Source organism: Australozyma saopauloensis, chromosome 5 (assembly GCF_035610405.1).
Source record: "Australozyma saopauloensis chromosome 5, complete sequence".
Taxonomy (NCBI): Eukaryota; Fungi; Ascomycota; class Pichiomycetes; order Serinales; family Metschnikowiaceae; genus Australozyma; species Australozyma saopauloensis.
In genome coordinates, this window is record NC_086135.1 from 178,396 (window position 1) to 198,161 (window position 19,766).

Sequence of the window (19,766 nt, forward strand, 5' to 3'; positions counted from 1 at the left end):
TGGTGGAAATTTACTGATTGATTCTTTGCGATGACCGATCTACAAAACCACTTTCTGTACATGGCTGCGGCTACATTTGTGGCCTATAGGGCATTGATGATTGGAGAAACCCCAGTCGCGTGTATTTTTGTCGATAATCGTACCGGAAAGATCGTTTCGTATGGCTGCAACAATACTAATGAGTCTCTCAATGGAACTAGACACGCAGAGTTTGAAGCCATCGACAAAATCATGAAGAAGGAGAATCTTTTGGGTGCTGATGCTGGTGTTTGTGCCTCTCACTTTGCAAATTTGACCGTTTACGTGACCATCGAGCCGTGTGTGATGTGTGCACTGGCTCTCAAACAGATTGGAATCAAAAAGGTCTATTTTGGAGCCGCCAATGAGAGATTTGGGGGCAATGGAACCACGATCAAAGCCCAGGGTGAGAGCTACGACAGCATCGGAGGCATCATGAGAATAGAGGCCATTCACCTTCTCCGAAGTTTCTACATCCAGGAAAATGAAAGTGCGCCTACTCCGAAAGTGAAAAAGAATAAGGAAATCCATGGGAAGGAGTTTCCGCCCAATCTTGACTTCCCTCTATACATCTCTGCAGAGACATTCAAGACTGAGTTTGGTGAGGAAAGATACGAGATTTTCTATGGAGCACAAGCCCTGGAGCAAGAAATCAGTCCGAAAATTCATCTGGGATACAGTTTTGTGGATGTGTGTTCGAAAGACATTCTCCTCGAACTACCTAGTTTAGATCAATTGTACCTCAACAAAGTCATAAATGTTGACGAAGACATTCTGGCAATGGCAGAGCTCCTTCCACGAGTTGACGACCAAGGGATGCCATATTTTTATTCACTTAGTGACACGAAAAAGCGGAAAATAGATTCGAGCGCATTATAGGTTTAAGGGACATATAGCTGTGGCCTCTACAACCCTACAAACACCAAACACAAACAAAACACCCCTTTCTCCAAGATCTATACCATGCGCCCGGCAAAAGTCATAAAATTCCAATGTATTTTTTAGAAATTCGGCGCTGACTTGATACACCGATCTTCAGGCCCATACCAATACGGTCACAATGTGGCCCAAAACGCAAAGCACACATTCCACATTCCGGAGCCACTGAAGTCCAAAAAGTTGCGCAACCCAAGAAATCTTAGCGTTTATAGTTTGAGGGGCTCCATTTCTAACGAATACCAACCCTTCTTTACCTATGCCTGCACACTTGGATGACTGGCTGAAGTCCCAAAACGGTCAGCTTTCGACCAAATCTATCGGTTGCCCTTACGATCGCTACATTCCCAGATTTTTGTTTGCAAAACATGACATTCCACAACGTTTCAGGAGTGTTTTCAGCCGCATTGCACATCGAATCTACGTTCCGCTTTTGCTTGTATTTACATCACGACCTCCTTCTGAAAGCTCCTTCAGATCACACGATGCACGGGCGCCTAAAGAGGCAACCGCTGCAGGAATGATGCGCGAATCCGGTGCCTGAAACACATCCCTTATGCAATGGGTGCAAATACCACCCAAAATATTTAAACCCGTCTGAATCCTGATTTAGCCAGCCAGTCTAAGTCATTCCTTGCCGCTCCTTTCAGACCCTTCACATTCCTTTATAACCGTTTTGCGTCCCGCACAGTCTGGACCCTTGAAAAACATAATCTTCTCAGTTCCTTAACTACGTTCCTTTGAAATGAGATTCACCTATCTTCCAGCGGCGTTGGCTGTTTTGAAAGCCGTTAATGCTTCTCCGGTGCCATTTATTGAGTGGGTCACTGTGACCAAATTTATCACTGAATCTTATGGATATGAGAAGTATACTGAGGTTTTTCCACAGACCTCTATTGAAACTCCATCTACGACTCCATCAGCAACAACAACGCCAACCTCTACGATCCCTGCCACTACTCCTACCACCTCTAGTACTCCAACTACTCCAACTACAACTTCTACTACACCAACTACAACTTCTACTACACCCACTACAACCTCTACTACACCCACTACAACCTCTACTGCTCCAACTATTACAACTTCCTCAGCTTCTAGCTCACCTACTCCTGCCACCTTCGACATCTTCAATGGCCAAGGTACCTACTACGACACCGGACTTGGCGCCTGTGGAATTGTAAATGTCGACACCGACTACATCGTAGCCCTCTCCCACGAATTGTTTGACCAGTACACCCCCGGTGGAAACCCTAACCGTAACACCTTGTGTGGAAGAAAAATCAACGCCCAATACCAAGGGAAGAGCGTTCAAGTGACTGTCACCGACAGATGTGAGGCATGCAAATACTACGACTTGGACTTCTCGCCTTCTGCATTTTTGCAGCTTGCAGACCAGAGTCTCGGCCGCATCGACATTACATGGGACTGGGCCTAAGCATAAGCCTACGTCTTCTCACTCTACGTCTCTTTGATTCTCCTACTGCCCAATTCACCAACACAACTTTATACCTCAAACCGTACCACAAAACGAAAAAGAGTAAACGGAATAAACAAAATATGCAATAATAAACAATGTAAAAGAATAAATAACATAAAACAGTAATCAACAAAATCCCAAAGTCTTTCAACAGTTCTTTATCTGAGATCTGGGGAAGAGCTCTTCTCCACACAGGAACAACACCTTTCCAACCCACCTTTCCTCACCGCAAATGGACTCCGATGAGGAATTCGTCGACAACGGTTCCGGAAAAGAACTGAGGGAACACCTGTTGAGTCCCGAGCCCGACGGAACCTCGAAAAGAACCCGCTCAAAAGTCGCCATCACAAGCCTAAAAGGTGCCAATGGTGGCTACAGTTGGGAAGATGAATACCAAAGACCATGGGAAATCGTCAACAACAAGGCGGAGGGCGAACAGTCGTTGGTGTACTTGGTGCAGCAGATGATCGAGGCGCGGAAGAAGAAAATCCTCAAGAATCCCACCACTCCGTTCCAGCGTGGAATCATTCGAACACTAATAGTCATAATAGATGGATCTCTGACAATGTTGGAGAAGGATCTTCGGCCGACGCGATTTGGTGCGATGCTTAACTTGCTAGGTGAATTTGTAGATGAGTTTTTCGATCAGAATCCGATCTCTCAGATAGGAATCGTCATGATGCGCAATGGTGTAGCACAGGTGGTGTCTGAGGTCAGCGGGCTGCCAGAGCACCACAAGGATAGAATCAGGGGTCTTAAGGCCCGTCAGCATGGACGGATCGAGCCGAAGGGTGACCCTTCTTTGCAGAATGCGTTAGAGTTAGCACGGTCATTGCTTGGCTCGAACTTTGGCGACCCGAGCTTGGGATCTTCGAAAAACTCAAAGGAGATCTTGATCATCTTTGGTGCGCTTTTCACGTCCGATCCAGGAGATATCCATCAAACGATTGGTGCTCTAGCCAAAGAAGACATCAAGGTCAAGATCATTGGTCTTTCTGCGCAAGTCGCTATATGCCAAGAGATTGTAGCAAAAACAAATTTCCTGTCCAGCTCACAAACACGTTCGCTCGGGCTTTCTCGACATTATGGTGTGATCATGAATGACGCCCACTTCAAAGAGTTGCTCATGGACTGTGTCGAGCCGTTGGCAGTCACCAAAGAGTCACCAGAGGCCAAGGTCGAAGATACTCAGGGAGTTCCAGTAATCAAAATGGGGTTCCCGCTGAAACATTCTATTTCTTCAACAACAACAAACGGACTAGTCAACCCCAACTTCCCTGCCTTGTGTGCTTGCCATCCTACAAGAGGATCCAAGGACTTGATGGAGCCGGTCTCGGTGATACAGAACCAAAACCCGAGCCAATCTCCAGGCGCAACAATCGGCTATGTCTGTCCACAGTGTCACAGTAGGGTGTGTCAATTGCCAATTGTTTGCCCAGTATGTGGCATTATGCTCATCTTGTCTACCCACTTGGCAAGATCATATCATCATCTTGTTCCGCTCATGGAATATATAGAGGTTCCAGTCAGTGCGCAATACGACAGTTCGCATTGTTATGGATGCCTTCTTCAGTTTCCAAATGGTTCTGAGGATACCCTGAAGGGCGCTAGTTCCCGCTACCGATGCAAGAAATGTTCGCAAGATTTTTGCATTGATTGTGATGTTTTTGTGCACGAGACCCTACATAATTGTCCTGGTTGCGAGAGCATTCCACGCTAGCCACTCTTCATTTGCATTTACAGATTCACAAAATGAATAGATTGATGTATAACAAACTTTCATGTAATTTCATTCTGTAAATGCTTGATTGTAATTCACGTTTAACTAGAAGATATCTTTATCTCATTGATTGTTTGATTATACAAATACAGAACCTCTAAGAGGCTGAACTATTTTCTTTTTCCTACTGCTGGCCCCACGACGACCCACCTCCGTTTCCACGCCAAACATTTCTGTTGCCAGTATTATTATCTCCCCACCCGGAAGAGTTATCTTTCTGGGCACCCCACGACGAGTTGCCTCCTTGTTTGTTGTTCGAGCCCCACGCCGAGTTGTTGCCTTCGTTGTTGCGGCCCCAAGCAGAGTTCTTTCCGTCGCCCCACACCGAGGCTCTGCCGGATTTACCCCAAGCCGAGGAGTCGCCTCCGGTACGTCCCCAAGCCAGGTTGCCTCCTTGTCTTGAAGCGTCCCACGAAGACCCAGCACCCGAGTTGTTGCTAGCACCCCATGTTGAGTTACCTCCAGTGGCACCCCAAGTGGAAGTAGCACCACTAGAGCCCCATGCGGATGATCCTCCACTAGAGCCCCAACTAGAGGTGGCGCCGGCGCTGGTTGAAGGTGTTTTTCCTTGCCATGCCGATGCAGCACCTCCGCCCACGGCTGGAGTTGCGCCTCCCAATACAGAGCGGCCACCCGATGAGAAAGCTGGACCCAGAGACAAATGTGCTCCTCTGCCACCGGTTTCCGAAGCCCCGATGAAGCGCAAATAAGGAATGGATTCTCCACGAATTAACACACTCAACTTGGTCTTGTTGACCTTGATCTTCTTTGCCTTCGTATGGAGCTCGATACGTGCGTCGACATCGTCGGTTTCAATGACTTTACCCATAAGACCCTTGTGGTTTCCACTATTGATAACAACATCCTTGTTGATCAATTTGTCTCTACCTCCAACGCGCATTTTCGTTGCTTGCGCAGCGATTGGAGCGAGCTTAAGGTTGGGGTTCATGCGACTGAGATCAGGACCTAGATTACGGGACATAATCAGATCTTTGGTCGAGACTGTGCTCACATTAAGAGCATTAGTGGCGAATATACCGAGATTTTCGGTCAACTCACGAGATTCGATGAAGAGAATGTTCTTGTAAATATGGAGAATTGTACCCTCTTTCTTCTTGTCTCCTCCTTTCTCCTTGACAGAGTCTCCAACTTTGATGGTCAGACCATGCTTATCAGTAGCCACTTGCTCTCTGCTTGAGAGTTTGAGCTTTCTGGAGATACCTGTAGGTTTCACATCCACGACACGGCCATCAGAGGTAAGAATACCGTAGAACCCAGTCTCAGCCTTGACAATGACACCGAATGTAGATGCATTTAGCTGCACGAGATCCTTGATTTCATACATACTGTTGACCATATCCGCACTCGTGGAAGAGTCTGTAGCCTTAATAAGGTAGTTAGCGAAAACACGAATATCTTCTCTTGTTTGATCACTGAGCAAAACCACAGAGTCACCATCAAGTCTTATGACCAAACCAGTTCGGTCAGTGTGCTTACCCTCTATGACTTTAACGTGATCACCAAGGGCAAAGACCTTACGTAAATCACCGCTAGTGACTGTAATTTCACGATTAATCATCTGTTTGTCACCGGCATCGACAACAACAATGGTGACTTCATTCAACGATACACCCACCACCTTACCAACAGTCTTAGCTTGCTCACCACGACGGATCTCAACATTATCACCTGGTTGAAAAGCACTGCTTTGGCCACCATCTTGAGTTTTACTGTTCTTCAAAGTGGCTGCAACGTTAGCGAGATCCATACCGTCGCCAGTTCTGGAACCACTCTGGAACAAGTCCAACTCATCTAGACGAGGGTGGATGTCCTTTGTTTGTATGTACTGCAACTTGAAGTCCTTGAAAAGGAAACCATCCTGGTATTCGTCACCTCTGTAGATGTAGGAACGCAAGCCTCTTCCAGTTTGCAAACCTTCTTGATCATAGGTTCTGGCTTCTTGCTCGTTGAAAAGGTTGGGCATAGGTCTGATTTTCAGTTTGATGACCTTACCATCATATGTCGTTTCGTCATTTTTGCCGTAGTCAAGACGTGGGACCAACTTACAGCGGACCTCCAAACCGTTCTCAGATAAATTATCGACAATGGCCAAATCGTTCTTGTACTTTCCTCTTGTGATTCTGACGTAAATACCTGGCACAATCTCAACATCTGTGGACTTCACCTGCTTAAGCAAGTCGGGATATTCACTCACAGGCACAATGATTCTCTGGTTGGCATAGACATTGACCATACCGGTCAACGCCTGTTGGATAGCCTCAGGCTTCTTTGCCTCAATATAGATGTAACCCTTAAAGGCGTCTCTTTGGAACACCGACAAAACTTCGAGAGGGCGACCCAGACGAGCCAAAGTACGTTTCTTCTCGTACAACTTTCTCACGAGCTCCTTCTCACGACCTGGAGTGCATCGGATGGCGAAAATGGCAGGGTCATTGATGGAGGGCATCAACAACTTTTGGGATACAAGACCACTGGCAGCAGTGTCACCACGGTAGACAGTATGTGTTTTTCTGTAACGCTGCTTCAAGGTCTCGGCCAATTGCTCAGCATCTTGATCCTCAGCCTCTTGACGTCTTTGATCATATTGTCTATGCAAACGGTCATCGTCGTGGCCCGGGATATTTGCCTCGCGCTCGTTGGGGTCGTCGGAAATGAATTGTTCACGCAAAAGCTCTGCCTCCTCATCGTCCTCGTCGAGTTCATCTTCTTCCTCATCATCCACCTCGGCCTCGATATCAAGGAACTGGTTGGCTCTTCTTCTTTTAGATTTTTTAGAGGATCCTACATTATCATCATCGTCATCTTCTTCGTCGTCGTCGTCATCTTCATCATCCTCGTTCTCGTCGTTTTCGTTCTCGTTCTCATTCTCGTTTTCTTCTTCTTGTTGTCCCTCATCGGCACCGGCTGGAGCAGCAGAGTCCAGACTTTCAACCTTGGCAGCAGTGGCAGCAGCCAGCTCTTTATCGGCCGATTCATCTTCGTCCGAGACATCGTTTGGTTTATGACTTTTTGAAGGTTGGGGTGATCCCTCATCTTCCCTCTCACGCTTGACGTTGAGTGGCGTGGAGTCACCTGACTCGTTCGCAGAATGTATACCCGTGTCAGACATAGCGAATCGGGATTCTGCGTCTGATGAGTATGGCGAGTTTGGAGAATTGGTGACGATACGTTTCTGAGGGGTCTAGGATAGGGACGTGTCCATACCAAGGAAAATAAATATGGGATAAAGAAATTTTTGGAAAGTCGGGGAGGAAATATTGCTTGATTCTTTTGAGTATGTTTTTTAGTATTAAAGAATTGCTTCTTTGTTTGTGGCTCTGGTGTTTACGGTCGGTGGTGATGTGTATTGGGAAGAGATATAGGTAGTGAACCTAGAGCAGAGTGAATTCACTGGTGTTTTCGAAACTCGTGGAATTTTATGAATTCAGGGCCGTGATCCATTTTGTGTACTGTTATTTTCTTGCTTCGTGTTTGTTATGAGAATGTGATGTTTGACCACTACACATGTATCTATTTGCTGCAAATTGTCTTGGGCTGCATTGAAGTCTGGTTCGCAGATCATCACATGAATGTTATGAAATACTCAAGAGGCTTTTAGCATCAAAATCCTCAATCTGTGTCGTTCGACAGCAGGCGTCTTGCCTGGCAGAGTAAAACTCAGAACCAGTTCAGGCAGATCTCGATCCACCGCAAAAAAATTACAGATCAATGCTCCTTTTCTACCTCATTTTGATTAATGGCTGCTTGGCGTACATGAGCAGATCGGCCATTTATTGCCATGACTTGGATTCACTGCTTCTCTCTGAAGAAACAACTATGTATGAATGTAGCGAGAATGGCAATTTTATCATCCACACAAACGCACTCAACTACTCCATCCCATCAATGACAAAACATATGGATTGTGGCTGGATGGAAATCAAGCCCGGTCTGCTCCACCAGAAGCCATCTGTCCTTGAGCCTGTTTCGTCATGTCTCTCCCAAACCCAAGGAGCGGGCGGAACCAAGTCGGTCACCAATACCGACGCGCTCTACTTTGTTCTCTCCGGCACATTACGAATTCCGTTGCTCAGCGCATTATTTCTCCAGTTTGGAGCCACTCCGGGAGCTGGTCTGAGAGTCAGACTATCCCGAATCATGGAATATGGATGTACTGCTGCTGCCGGGCAAACCGTTCAGATTGTGCAAACAAGAGATGAATATTTGCTCAAGGATTGGGAGTTTCGGCCCATTTCGGAAGACCAACACGAAAACAGGCCGCTAGTGTATGGTCTGTGGGTTCATTTACCAGATGTAGAAGCCACAGAGGAGACTGAAACCATAGCATGTGTGACAGACCCCGATCGGATCCAGTGTCGGCCATAGACAGAATGAAAACCAAAACCAAGTAAAAGAAAATAACACAAAAAAACAGAAAAAATACCTTTTCATAGCAGTTTATTCAACGCCATTCTTTGATTACCAATGACAGGAGTGCACACTACTGGCTGCAAAATTATCCATGGATGGAGGCACGGACCTACATCATACATATCAACGTGGATCCCAATCAACAAAAGATATCCCCTCACAAAGAACATTATGTCTGACAGAATCCAGGAGCTCGCCGGAGAACTCAAGCTGAGCCTCAAAAAGTTCCCCAACTTCCCCTCGGAAGGCATTCTTTTCGAGGATTTCTTGCCCATTTTCGCCAACCCAGACTTGTTTGCCAAACTCCTCGAGGCCTTCAAATTGCACTTGAAGGATGTCAAGGTCGACTACATTGTTGGTTTGGAGAGCCGTGGGTTCCTTTTCGGCCCAGCCTTGGCCTTGCAATTGAACGCCGGGTTCATTCCTGTCAGAAAGCCAGGAAAATTGCCAGGTCCAACTCTCTCTGCGTCGTTCCAAAAGGAGTATGGAAGCGATGTTTTTGAGATCCAGGAGGGAGTCATTCCTGAAGGCTCCACTGTGATCATTGTCGATGATATCTTGGCTACTGGTGGTAGTGCTAGTGCTGCAGGTGAGCTCGTGACCAAGGCTGGCGGTAAGATCTTGGAGTATCTCTTTGTGATGGAGTTGGACTTCTTGAAGGGCCGTGATAAGTTGAGTGCTCCTGTGTTCACCTTGTTGAGTGGTCAACCAGAGAAGTTGAAGTAGGAAGTTTTATAGGGGGAGTGAATATACATGCAAGATCTTAAGCGGGTGTGTATTTGAGTAGATTTCTGATCTTTTTGAATCCTGTTCTGTTATCTATACTTCCTTTTTTTGTGACATTTACAGCACACATTTACAACACCGTAGTATGTACAACACCTGGAATAAGAAGCCAGAATTTGGAATCTAGGTCCTTCACAAGTTCTATTATGCTTTCACAATTCTAATTATCTTTACCTCAAGCCTTGAAGATTCTCCAAGCCATCTAAGTGAACCTACACTCGCCATCTGTTCATATCGTTATATTATACATGCTTACATAGTCCGTGTACCTCCGGAATCCTCCACCAAAGAAGTATCGCCTACAGACTCTTGAAAACAAGAAATGCAAGGTCGTCCACGTAGAAATACGCAAAGTAACCCTGTTCATGGGTCACATACAGCCCAAAAGACTTGCCGACAACCACATGCCATGGCGCACCGTATAAAAGGTCCAATTCCTTCTTCAAAAATGCGGCGATTTCTCGCTCGATCTTGTACAGTTTCCGGGCCTCCTGGGCCAACTCTAATACCTTTGCTTCGATGTTCTCTGCAAGATCGGACGCTTTTAGGACAACTGCTTGTTAATAACCACTAGACAGGGAAAGGGACGAGTACAACAAACATACCATTGGCTTCTGCCGTCGGAAGATTACTGGCGTACATGTTTGATTTGGAAATGGGTGATAGTAATCTGATAATGTGGAGTAGGTACAGGATACAGAAAACAAAGACCATAAACGGAAATTTGTGATTGAAAAAGTTCGAGAGGGAAAGCAGTGAGAATAATTCTGATTTGTTTGAGCGCGGTTTATCTAAGACTTGTATTTGAATTAAGATATGAGGTTACAGTGAATATGAAATGATCCCAGTACACGAGAGATGACATTGACAGAACAAGTGTCAAAAGACCACATTCCTTGTATGAAACCAATGGAAGCTCGATTCAAAATTTGGAAATGTGGTTGAACGCTTAGATGTTCTTGGGTCTGAGTTCGGCCTTAAGTCGACTACATGCCAGATGCTATCACTAAATGCATCAAACATATTACATTCTTTTGAAGCAAATTAAGATGCAATGATTCCACAGACTTCTGGTTGTACTTCCCATGATGACTTTTCCTGCAATGAAGCCTTACAACAGATGGTCAATTCTCGTTCTAGAGTACAGAAGGCCTTCTTAACTACATTTCTAACGCAAATAGCTCCAACTTGGTGCATGTTTCTTACTCATTCGTAAAAAATCCTGATGTAAAATTAGTAGAAGAGAAAGGCATTACTGAATGGGAGATAGGTTCGTGCCAGATTGCCCATCTCCAGATGATTCTTGCGCCTGCGGCGAGACGAGGACTCGCATTTTTTACAACATCAAAGCCATCGTGATAGATCAGATATGATTGAATATGAATTGTAAAAATGTAGGTCAATTCAGCGAGACGGCTCATTCTCGTCTCGAAATCGAAAGCGGTATGACCCATGTAATCACATCAACACACGGCTGTAATTCCTGCAATCGTGTCGAAAGTAACAATTTTATGAATTTCATCCCCTTTTAATATGACTTTTGCTCAACAATGCGGTTCCCCGACTCTATCCAAACAGATACATAACTACTTGAAGTCAATTGTAGCCAAACCAATTATGCGATAGCCGAATATTTGCGTCTCAGAATTTCAACGATATTAATTCAAAATCTGATAAACATCTTGCCATTGTCTAATATTGAGCGCCTTAACTTTCAGAGACTCACCATTATCGTACCCACATCTTAAACCTTCTCCGTCAAAATTTGACATATTCGCAGAAAAAAATCACAACATCTCACCAATTTCTCACAATTATTTTCTGAAATTACCTTTAAAATTCCCACACAATTGTTCTTCCACAATAATCTCACCTGTGCTAGGCAGTACTGAAAAATTCACATCTGCCTCAAAAAGAAGCACACTTGACACTACAATTTCCACAAATAAAATTGTAAACGTAGCCAATTCAGGCCACACTCAAAGAAAACAAAACCAAATTTCCACCAAGTCCCCTCCAACATCCATTTTCCAGACCACACCCTAGATCCTTCCCTATCAACTTTACCCCATACTCGGAGCAAAAGCGACCATATCCAGAAAGCCAATTGCAATGATGCGCTCCAGCGTCGCCAATAATCCACGGCAGGCATTGAAAATTCAATCTCATTATCATAAATTCGCACATATCCTGCTGGTGTCGTTTCTGGTCTATGCGTTAAGAGATGACGTGCTGGATCTGTCACTTCTAGAATTGGAACTCGAGATTCGTGCCCGCCATCCTCGAATTCTCATAACTTACTATAATAAGCATCTCTATCACTTCCGTTTGGGTCATTGGGAGACCCCTGGCGCGGGCGGGATTGACGAATCCGATGCAGATATCGAATCGCTAGAATCGTCTTATCCGCAGCTAGTCCTCAAACAGAAAAGAAACGTTTCTGCCAGCAAATTGGCCAATCCCGTGCGAGCGTCAAAGACGGCGTCGGCCAAAAAGGATGGCCAAACAAAGGAGGATTCTCCTAACGACGAGAACCTACCCTTTGCTAGCTTGTCGTTTCTCAAGGCAGTCAAGAAATCGTTGATGTACAACTTGTCTCTACAGGGCGAGATGGTAATATTTGGCAATTGTGTGGTTGGCCGCATTCTGGGCACAAATTATCAGTATCGTGTCACTCAAATCGATCCCATTCTCTTGGCCAACGGTGATATAATCGCTTCGCTCACGCAGCGGAATTCTCTCATTCTCTTCCACTCGAGCATTCTCAATTTGGAAACTTCCTTTAATGATTTCCTGCTATCGTTCGTGGTGTATGTGATTCCTTCCGGCTTGAGATGCCACCTCTACGACACTTCGAATATTTTGGCAAGCTTTACGAAAACGCCTCCCAAGGGCAGCGAGAAAGTGATCCGGCTACTAGAGCTAAGTACTGGAATCAAGCTATCTCCGGAAGATAATCAATTGTGGGTCAAACTCATTCCAAACCTACAGCATTTAAATAATCAGACCTCCAAGATATCACGCTTCATACACAGCGTCGATAACAAAAAATATATCTTGTGGCCTTGGAAGCTCTGTCTCTTACAATTCGGAAGCGCTGAGGTCGCTGAACCCGAAGAATTTCCAGTACCGTCCATCGACCCAATGTCGTTGATATCGGACTTTCTACAGTTCTCTTTGAGCAACAATGAAGAGCGAAAGCAGAAGGAAGACTCTCATCCTGAACAACAAAGCATTGGCCATATGAATACTACCACACCAAAGTCGTTTTTGAATGATTTCGATATCGCTAGTGTTGGGAAGACTTCAGAGACACAAAAGAATTATCCGGAGCAAAGCATTCAAGAATCGACACATGAGCACAGCACCTCAAAGTATGATATTCCCAGCATCGAAATGTATCCTACGTTTCCAGATATGATGGCTGAGGGAGCTCTTGTCGATGGTCAGAAAAACCAGGAGCATAGTCTCAGCAATAATGAGAGCGAGAAAGATAAAAAGAACGATGAGATTGAGGACGTAGACATGGACGAGGAAGATGACTTGTTCGGAGAGAGTCTGGATCTGGAGAAAGAATCTGAAAACGTGAGTGAACTGCAACCAAACCTTGAACATGATGCTACTTCGGCACTTGACCTCGAAGAAAACAACGACAAGAAATCCCCTACGATCGACATTGACGATTCATTCCAAATCGAGCACGATTCGCAAACGGAAAAGGAATTCAATACTCCAGGGCTCGACATGAAGTTTGACTTCAAGACTGCAACAAGTCTCTCTCCAGAACACTCCACAATCATAGATATTCCTCGCGACCAAATGATCTCTTCCATGCAAGAAAGCCAAAGCCCCTCTTCGTATGAAGATCCTGGAGCTCCTCCTCCGTTAGCTCCCACACCTATCATCCCTCAAAATCCAAACAACCCGCTGGCCGGGTTTGATACTCCCAAAAATCCGTTCAAACTTCAAAGAAGAACCAAACCATTTACTAGCTTTAGCAAAAGTCGCACCTCCCTGAGAGACGACTCTCTTGACAATAACATGAAGTACATGTTCTCGCCAATCATATTCAATCCGAAAATCAAAAACAAATTGGACACAAAGTATGGTAAGGGCGGAAAGTTTTATGTCGAACGTGAAACAGGCTCAGACAGCGAGAACCCTAAACTACACCAGGATCGTTTGTCGTCAATCACAAACATCGAGGACTTCAATAATTCTCTCAAGAACAACAATTCGAGGCTTGATCAACAATCAATCTCCGATGTTTCAGACAAAATACCACCGGCTACAAGTAATATGGAGGATATCAGATATCTGAGTATAGACACAGGTACCGGGATAACAAAAGAGCAAAACCTGGAAGTGCAGGAGACCGACTTGACACTGATAAAAGCAGAGAAAGACTTTGATAACACTCTTTTCGAGAATGCCTACTGGCTGAGTGACCAGGACCATGGCAACTCTTTATCAGAATCGGGTAGAGGCAAAAATGTAGCTCAGATGGAAGAATTTGAGGAGGAAGAAGAAGACGACGAGGAAGAGGAAAGTGATGTTGATGAAGAATTCCCAGATTCTCGAGAGAGTCCGCTCAAACTCAATCTATCTTTGCCTCACAATTCTCAGTCCAGCTTACCCCTTGGCCCCTCTTCCAGCGACCATAATAAAGCACAAGAACTTACGCCACACCAAAGAGCCTTTTCAGTTCCGTTCTCTTTCTCTAAATTCCCATCTAAAAAAGCTCCTCTAGAAGAAACAGAGTCACCATTCGAAAGCAATCTCGGACAGAGCTTTGGAAGTATCTCATTTTCTCCAATCACAAGTACTGGAAACAAGAGATTGGATACAGAAGAGCTTGGGGATCAGTCTGTGATGCAAATAGATGACGCCAATGGACCACAAATCAGTGCTTCTAATCAAGCATCACCAGGTACTCTAATCTCAGAAAACAACAACGACGAGTCCGAGTCTTCAAACTGTCTCCCATTGATTCACAGAAGTATCAATGTCTTTAGTATACCGAGCAAATTCCTCATACGGGAACAAAATGACTGGGATCCGGCATCTTCCACTAGTGGATTCGCAATCGATGTTGACGAAGAGGAAGATGACGACTTTCAGAATAAGGATCGGGGTCTCTCAGTCAATGGGTCAAATATAGAAGGGTACTTGAGCAATTTGACACCTAACCTTACTTTCGACGCTGGATCGTTCTCGATCTCTAGCCTTTTGCAGCTCAAACTCCCTGACACTTTCAAAGAAGAGGTAGTCGAGGAGGTAACGGATGGGCTGGTATCTGCTCAAAGTCTCAAGGTAATTTCTTCTGTCTTTCCTTATACCTACCCTATTGATCTCGCAGAATTAGTTTCGGAAGACCAAAAAAGCTCATCAAATTCTCCCTCAGAGTCCGCCGAAGAGCAGAAAAGCCAAATGTCATTTTTGGATGAAATTGTCGATGGAAGTTTACTAGACCCAGTATCCAGCAAGAAGGGTCCAAATGATGTCTATTGGGACACATTGATTCCCAACAAGAATGGAAACGGAGAGAACTTTCAATTGTACTGTGATATTTTCGATGAACAAAATAACTGCAATGTGAGCTCGACCATTGAAGACAATTCAATCTTTTTGCTCAATAACGTGAAGTCAAAAGTTCAGAAAAACGACAATGAGATCATCAACTTGGATTTCATCGGAACACAATTTTGGAAGTATCTCGACTTTTGCCCGATTAATGGTCCCAAGCAATTTCAAGTACTTCTTCTCACGGAGAATGATACCCTGGTAAATAATGGCCGAATCTATGATTCCTCGAACCCAAGCTTCATAGAGCTCTTGAAACACAATTATCGCAACAACCATCTCGGAAACATGAAGAGATTGCATTTGCCAGCTCCAGAAACAAGACAAGACTTGGATGGTATCAGCAATGGTCTCATTGTCTTAGACAAGCAGCCCGGAAATCAGGCTTACCTTGACTACTACAAAAAGCTCAACAAGAGGCTTAAAGATCTAGCTGAACTCATAAAGTTAGATCTCATCAACAAATCTAACCGTTTCGAATTTGACAGACCTCTCTTGCTTTTGTTTGTCAGCAATGACACCAGCATATACTCAGTTTCTCAAATTTCGAAGATTTGTCGCAACTTCCAACTCTTCCTTCAAAACCATCAAGTTTCCTTAGTGAATGTATTCTCGCACATCATCCCTGGGGCATACCTCTCTCGCCAAGTCGGAAACTCTTGTCGTCTTAAGATCCTCTCAGACTTAAAGCTCTCAAAACTTTCCATGATGTTGTATAACAAATGTCCCAGCGAAGTATCGCATAGCTCAAAACTAGTCTCTGCAAGGTTGAGTCCTCAACACAACTTCATGACAAAGTCTCTCTACACTCAATTAGTACAAGAACCACCCTCTTCATTGCATTTCAAGGTGTTAAACAAGATAAATCGAGAGGGCTCGAGTTCTGCTTTCTATGACGATTTATTTCTACATGTAGCATACGAGAGATCAGTTGATAAGGAATGGATGTCAGCAGCCTGGTCGGACCCTTCTGGAGCTGTCACACACGGAAAGTCATGGTATTGTCAAGGTAGGAGCCTGGAGCACCGCGCCATTGAAAATAGAGACTTGGGTTCAATCATCAATGACATCTGGACCATATCAAGCATTCTCTTCGCCAAATTGAATGAAGACCCTCTCCAACAGACGTTTGGTTCAGGTAAGAAGAAATACTTGGTTCTTACAAGAATCAGTAGTATCATTCCGGATGATGAACTCATACACTGGAAGAGACTTACAACCAAAGACAAGGATATTTCGTTGGTGGTCCTCTCTACCAACAGACTCCCCAAAATTTTATTCCAGGCTAAAGCAGGTGATAAAAACGAAGAGCTCAATGCCCGCCCCGATGCGAACGGTTTCAAAAATGGTAAGGGCCAACCAAGCGACAAGACAGACAAAGCCAATGCTGAATTTATAAAATCATTTGATGGTGCCAATGCATCTCCCACAAGTGCCTTGAACTTCACATCACCCCTAAACCAGGGAAATGGCTCACAATCGCCTAGTCAGTTCTTGAACAATCTGGCGAGCTTTCTTTCGCCGATGGATGTATCCACGACCACGTCGACCAGCTTTTATGAACAAGAATCAGTGGTCAAGCCTCCGTTCTACGATATTTTGGCTGTATTACCGAAAGTCGCACTTCCGTCATTCAATTCTCCAACGAGGTTGGGAATGCTGATTGGATATCTACTTAAAGAGTTACCCGAAGAACAAGACAGCGATACACAAAAGTATATGGTGTTCGAAGTGACACTTCTCAGCTGTTCCGCGTACTGGAACCTTCGGTCGCTCATGAAGATATTGCTCAACCACTACAAAAAAATGATTGTGTTGAATGAGGTTGTGGGAACCTGTGACAGGGAAGGTGCCAATTGCAACGATAAAAAGGAGGCGAATTTGAGAAGTCTTCGAAGCTTTGTACCGTGGCATATTTCTGCCGTTGGAAAGACCCTTGAATATCTTACTCATGTCCATGTAGATGGAATCGATCCGTGAAGATCTACGGCTGCAAATTCAGGAAATAGGAATAAAACAACTTCGAAGTGTATACACTTATTCGTAACCATGTTTTATTTTTAAAAGTCAAAATTTTTTCATTACTATGTGATTGATGCGGAGCTCACTTAACAATTATGTATTAATTTTTAGTATTGTGTAGACTAGACAACGCCCACTGCAGAACCACTAACTCTACCAATTTCACCACCAGTTTCACCTCAAACTAACCCATCCATATCCAATTCTCAACAATATCCGAAAATAAGTTTTCACTAATGGATATATACCGCGAACCAATCCCATTCCCATATTATAAGATATCGTTCCAATCTCCGATCTCCATAAGGAAGGCGAGCGCGACGGCAGCGCCTAGCTGCAGTACCAACATCACCCGTATCCTCCACTATATATATGGACTGAAAAATCCACCCCACATCAACCACATCTACCACTAATACACACCTTATCACACACAAAAATGGCTATTCAAGACGGATTCACCCTCGTGGTTATGGGCGCCGGTGTCATGGGCTCGGCGTTCACTTCCGCCATCCTCAATTCCTCGATCAAGCCATTCCCCGGCAAAATCCACTTGTGCGTCCACGACGGCGCCAACACCGACTCCTTGAGAGAAACGTACCCACAGGAGTTTGTGCACGTGTGGAACGACGTCGAGAGCAGAAACAAGGCTGTTGCCGAGGCTGACGTCATCATTTTGGGATGCAAGCCATTCCACTACAAGTCCATCCACGAGGAGCTCAAGGGATCTTTGGGCCACAAGCCATTGCTTCTCTCGTTGTTGGCCGGTATCACCATCGAGCAATTGAGCATCTTCACCCCCAACGTGGCTCGTATCATGACCAACACTCCTGCCAGATACGGCTGTGGTATGGCCACTGTAGCATTCACTCCAGGCACCGACTCCGAGAAGAAGGATCTCGTGTTGAAGCTTGCCGGCACTCTTGGAACCGCCATGGAGATTCCAGAGAAAAACATGGACGCTGCCACTGCATTGGTGGGTTCTGGCCCTGCCTTCTGTTTGCTCATGATGGAGGCATTGTACGATGGAGGTGTCCGCATGGGCCTTCAACATGACGTTGCAAGAACTGCCGCAGCCAAGGTCATGGAGGGTACCGCCAAGATGGTGTTGGAGACCGGCGAGCATCCTGCCGTGTTGAAGAGTTTGGTGTGTACCCCTGGCGGAACCACCATTGGTGGATTGTTGAAGATGGAGGACAGCGGTGTGAGAGGTGCCATTTCTAGAGCTGTGGAGGAGGCTGCTGAGATTTCTGCTTCGTTCTCCAAGTAAGGAATGGACCGGTGATGCAAATTAGAGATGTTAATGAAGTTTGAGTAATGACCGAGTGTAGTGAGGTAATGACTAATAATAGAGTACCATTTTGAAAGAATTTATGGAACTCCAATCATAGACTACAAATATGATTTGGATTGTAGATTGGTCTTCCGATAAGATGAGTAGATAAGGTCCTGCTTCGAAAGGAACTCGGCACCATGTCGTATTTCTATAGATGATAGTTCATTCGGCGCACAAACAGAATAAATTCTTTCCTCATGAGTTGTTTTCTCATAGGTCCTTTTCTCACAAATTGTCTTCTCATAGATTGTCTTCTCATAAATTGTCTTCTAAAGACACTATCTGGTCCTTAAAAGCCTAGCACTATCAAAACCTCTCATACCATTCTCAGACAAACATATTTTCAGTCTGCCTCCAATTAAATCAAACTACAATTCTTCAAAGTTCATTTCCTTCATGCTTCATATTTACACTGTCTAACGCCTTACTTCTTAAATCCATTCATGAACAGACCAATGTGCTCCGGCGAAAGCACAATCCCAGCCTCATCCAACTTGGCCTTCAACTCACCAGCCTTCTCCCGCACATCCTTCTGTGAAAACAAACGCATCATTTCCATCATCAGAGGAGGACGCAGAGCATCGAATCCCTTGTCTACGATCATTTTCTGGAAATCCTGCAAGATGGCGGTGATTTCTGGGTTGGCCTGGAGCTTCTCGACAATCTCCTTGAGTTTGTCTTCATCTGAAGGAGCAGAACCCGATGCAAAACGGACTGCCGCAGGACGTACAAGCGGTGTTCTCAGGGAGGGTGCCACGAATTGGGCAGTTCTCCGCGAGACAAGGCGAGACGAAAGGTTGAGCATACGTGAGTTAATTCTGAACATGATGTATTTGTGCAATTGCAGTGTTCAAAATGTACAAATTGGCAGCTGCAAATGTAGAAGTACTACTAATTCGCAGCAAGTGTGAAGAAGGCAAACAGGTGGACGATTGGAGAGATTCGCGAGACAAAAATGGAACAAAAAAAAAAGAAGAAAATGGAAATTTAATTACAAAATCTTTCTCTCACCAAAAAAAATTACCCACACCCGAAAACATCTTTCCTTTCTTTACATAGTTCCATTTCGCTGGAAAATCGCCCGGAGGCACGGGTGCAGCCTGCAGACCAGCCGCCCTTCAACACCCCCAATATTTCAACCACCAACTCAACCTCAACTCCAACCACCAACACCTTTCCCCACACAAAATGTCTCACGAGGGCCAAGAAGAATTATTGGACTACTCCGACTCGGAGGAGATTGCCGTCCAAACCTCTGCTCCAACCGACGACTCCGCCGTCGCCAAAGAGGCAGACAAAAAGGGTTCTTATGTGGGTATCCACGCGACCGGTTTCAGAGACTTCCTCTTGAAGGCCGAGTTGTTGAGAGCCATTGGAGACTGTGGTTTCGAGCA

The 19,766-nt window shown here is 45.0% G+C and overlaps 9 protein-coding genes across 9 annotated transcripts; 7 read left to right on the plus strand and 2 right to left on the minus strand.

Moving 5' to 3' along the window:
• Window positions 1-30: 30 nt before the first annotated feature.
• On the plus strand, window positions 31-897 carry PUMCH_003968 (uncharacterized protein; the record flags this gene model as incomplete). The annotated part of the gene is made up of 1 exon (XM_063022921.1): window positions 31-897. One exon carries the CDS (start codon window positions 31-33, stop codon window positions 895-897), a length of 867 nt encoding a protein of 288 aa, XP_062878991.1.
• An 802-nt stretch (window positions 898-1,699) lies between these two features.
• PUMCH_003969 (uncharacterized protein) lies at window positions 1,700-2,392 on the plus strand (the record flags this gene model as incomplete). Its single annotated transcript, XM_063022922.1, has 1 exon — window positions 1,700-2,392. The coding sequence occupies one exon, from the start codon at window positions 1,700-1,702 to the stop codon at window positions 2,390-2,392; it is 693 nt and encodes a 230-aa protein (XP_062878992.1).
• Window positions 2,393-2,666: 274 nt separating this feature from the next.
• PUMCH_003970 (uncharacterized protein) lies at window positions 2,667-4,154 on the plus strand (the record flags this gene model as incomplete). Its single annotated transcript, XM_063022923.1, has 1 exon — window positions 2,667-4,154. One exon carries the CDS (start codon window positions 2,667-2,669, stop codon window positions 4,152-4,154), a length of 1,488 nt encoding a protein of 495 aa, XP_062878993.1.
• Window positions 4,155-4,338: 184 nt separating this feature from the next.
• Window positions 4,339-7,344, minus strand: PUMCH_003971 (uncharacterized protein; the record flags this gene model as incomplete). The annotated part of the gene is made up of 1 exon (XM_063022924.1): window positions 4,339-7,344. One exon carries the CDS (start codon window positions 7,342-7,344, stop codon window positions 4,339-4,341), a length of 3,006 nt encoding a protein of 1,001 aa, XP_062878994.1.
• Window positions 7,345-7,943: 599 nt separating this feature from the next.
• Window positions 7,944-8,600, plus strand: PUMCH_003972 (uncharacterized protein; the record flags this gene model as incomplete). The annotated part of the gene is made up of 1 exon (XM_063022925.1): window positions 7,944-8,600. The coding sequence occupies one exon, from the start codon at window positions 7,944-7,946 to the stop codon at window positions 8,598-8,600; it is 657 nt and encodes a 218-aa protein (XP_062878995.1).
• A 99-nt stretch (window positions 8,601-8,699) lies between these two features.
• On the plus strand, window positions 8,700-9,371 carry PUMCH_003973 (uncharacterized protein; the record flags this gene model as incomplete). The annotated part of the gene is made up of 1 exon (XM_063022926.1): window positions 8,700-9,371. One exon carries the CDS (start codon window positions 8,700-8,702, stop codon window positions 9,369-9,371), a length of 672 nt encoding a protein of 223 aa, XP_062878996.1.
• Window positions 9,372-11,543: 2,172 nt separating this feature from the next.
• Window positions 11,544-16,994, plus strand: PUMCH_003974 (uncharacterized protein; the record flags this gene model as incomplete). The annotated part of the gene is made up of 1 exon (XM_063022927.1): window positions 11,544-16,994. One exon carries the CDS (start codon window positions 11,544-11,546, stop codon window positions 16,992-16,994), a length of 5,451 nt encoding a protein of 1,816 aa, XP_062878997.1.
• Window positions 16,995-17,475: 481 nt separating this feature from the next.
• PUMCH_003975 (uncharacterized protein) lies at window positions 17,476-18,306 on the plus strand (the record flags this gene model as incomplete). The annotated part of the gene is made up of 1 exon (XM_063022928.1): window positions 17,476-18,306. One exon carries the CDS (start codon window positions 17,476-17,478, stop codon window positions 18,304-18,306), a length of 831 nt encoding a protein of 276 aa, XP_062878998.1.
• A 490-nt stretch (window positions 18,307-18,796) lies between these two features.
• On the minus strand, window positions 18,797-19,198 carry PUMCH_003976 (uncharacterized protein; the record flags this gene model as incomplete). Its single annotated transcript, XM_063022929.1, has 1 exon — window positions 18,797-19,198. The coding sequence occupies one exon, from the start codon at window positions 19,196-19,198 to the stop codon at window positions 18,797-18,799; it is 402 nt and encodes a 133-aa protein (XP_062878999.1).
• Between the last annotated feature and the right edge of the window lie 568 nt (window positions 19,199-19,766).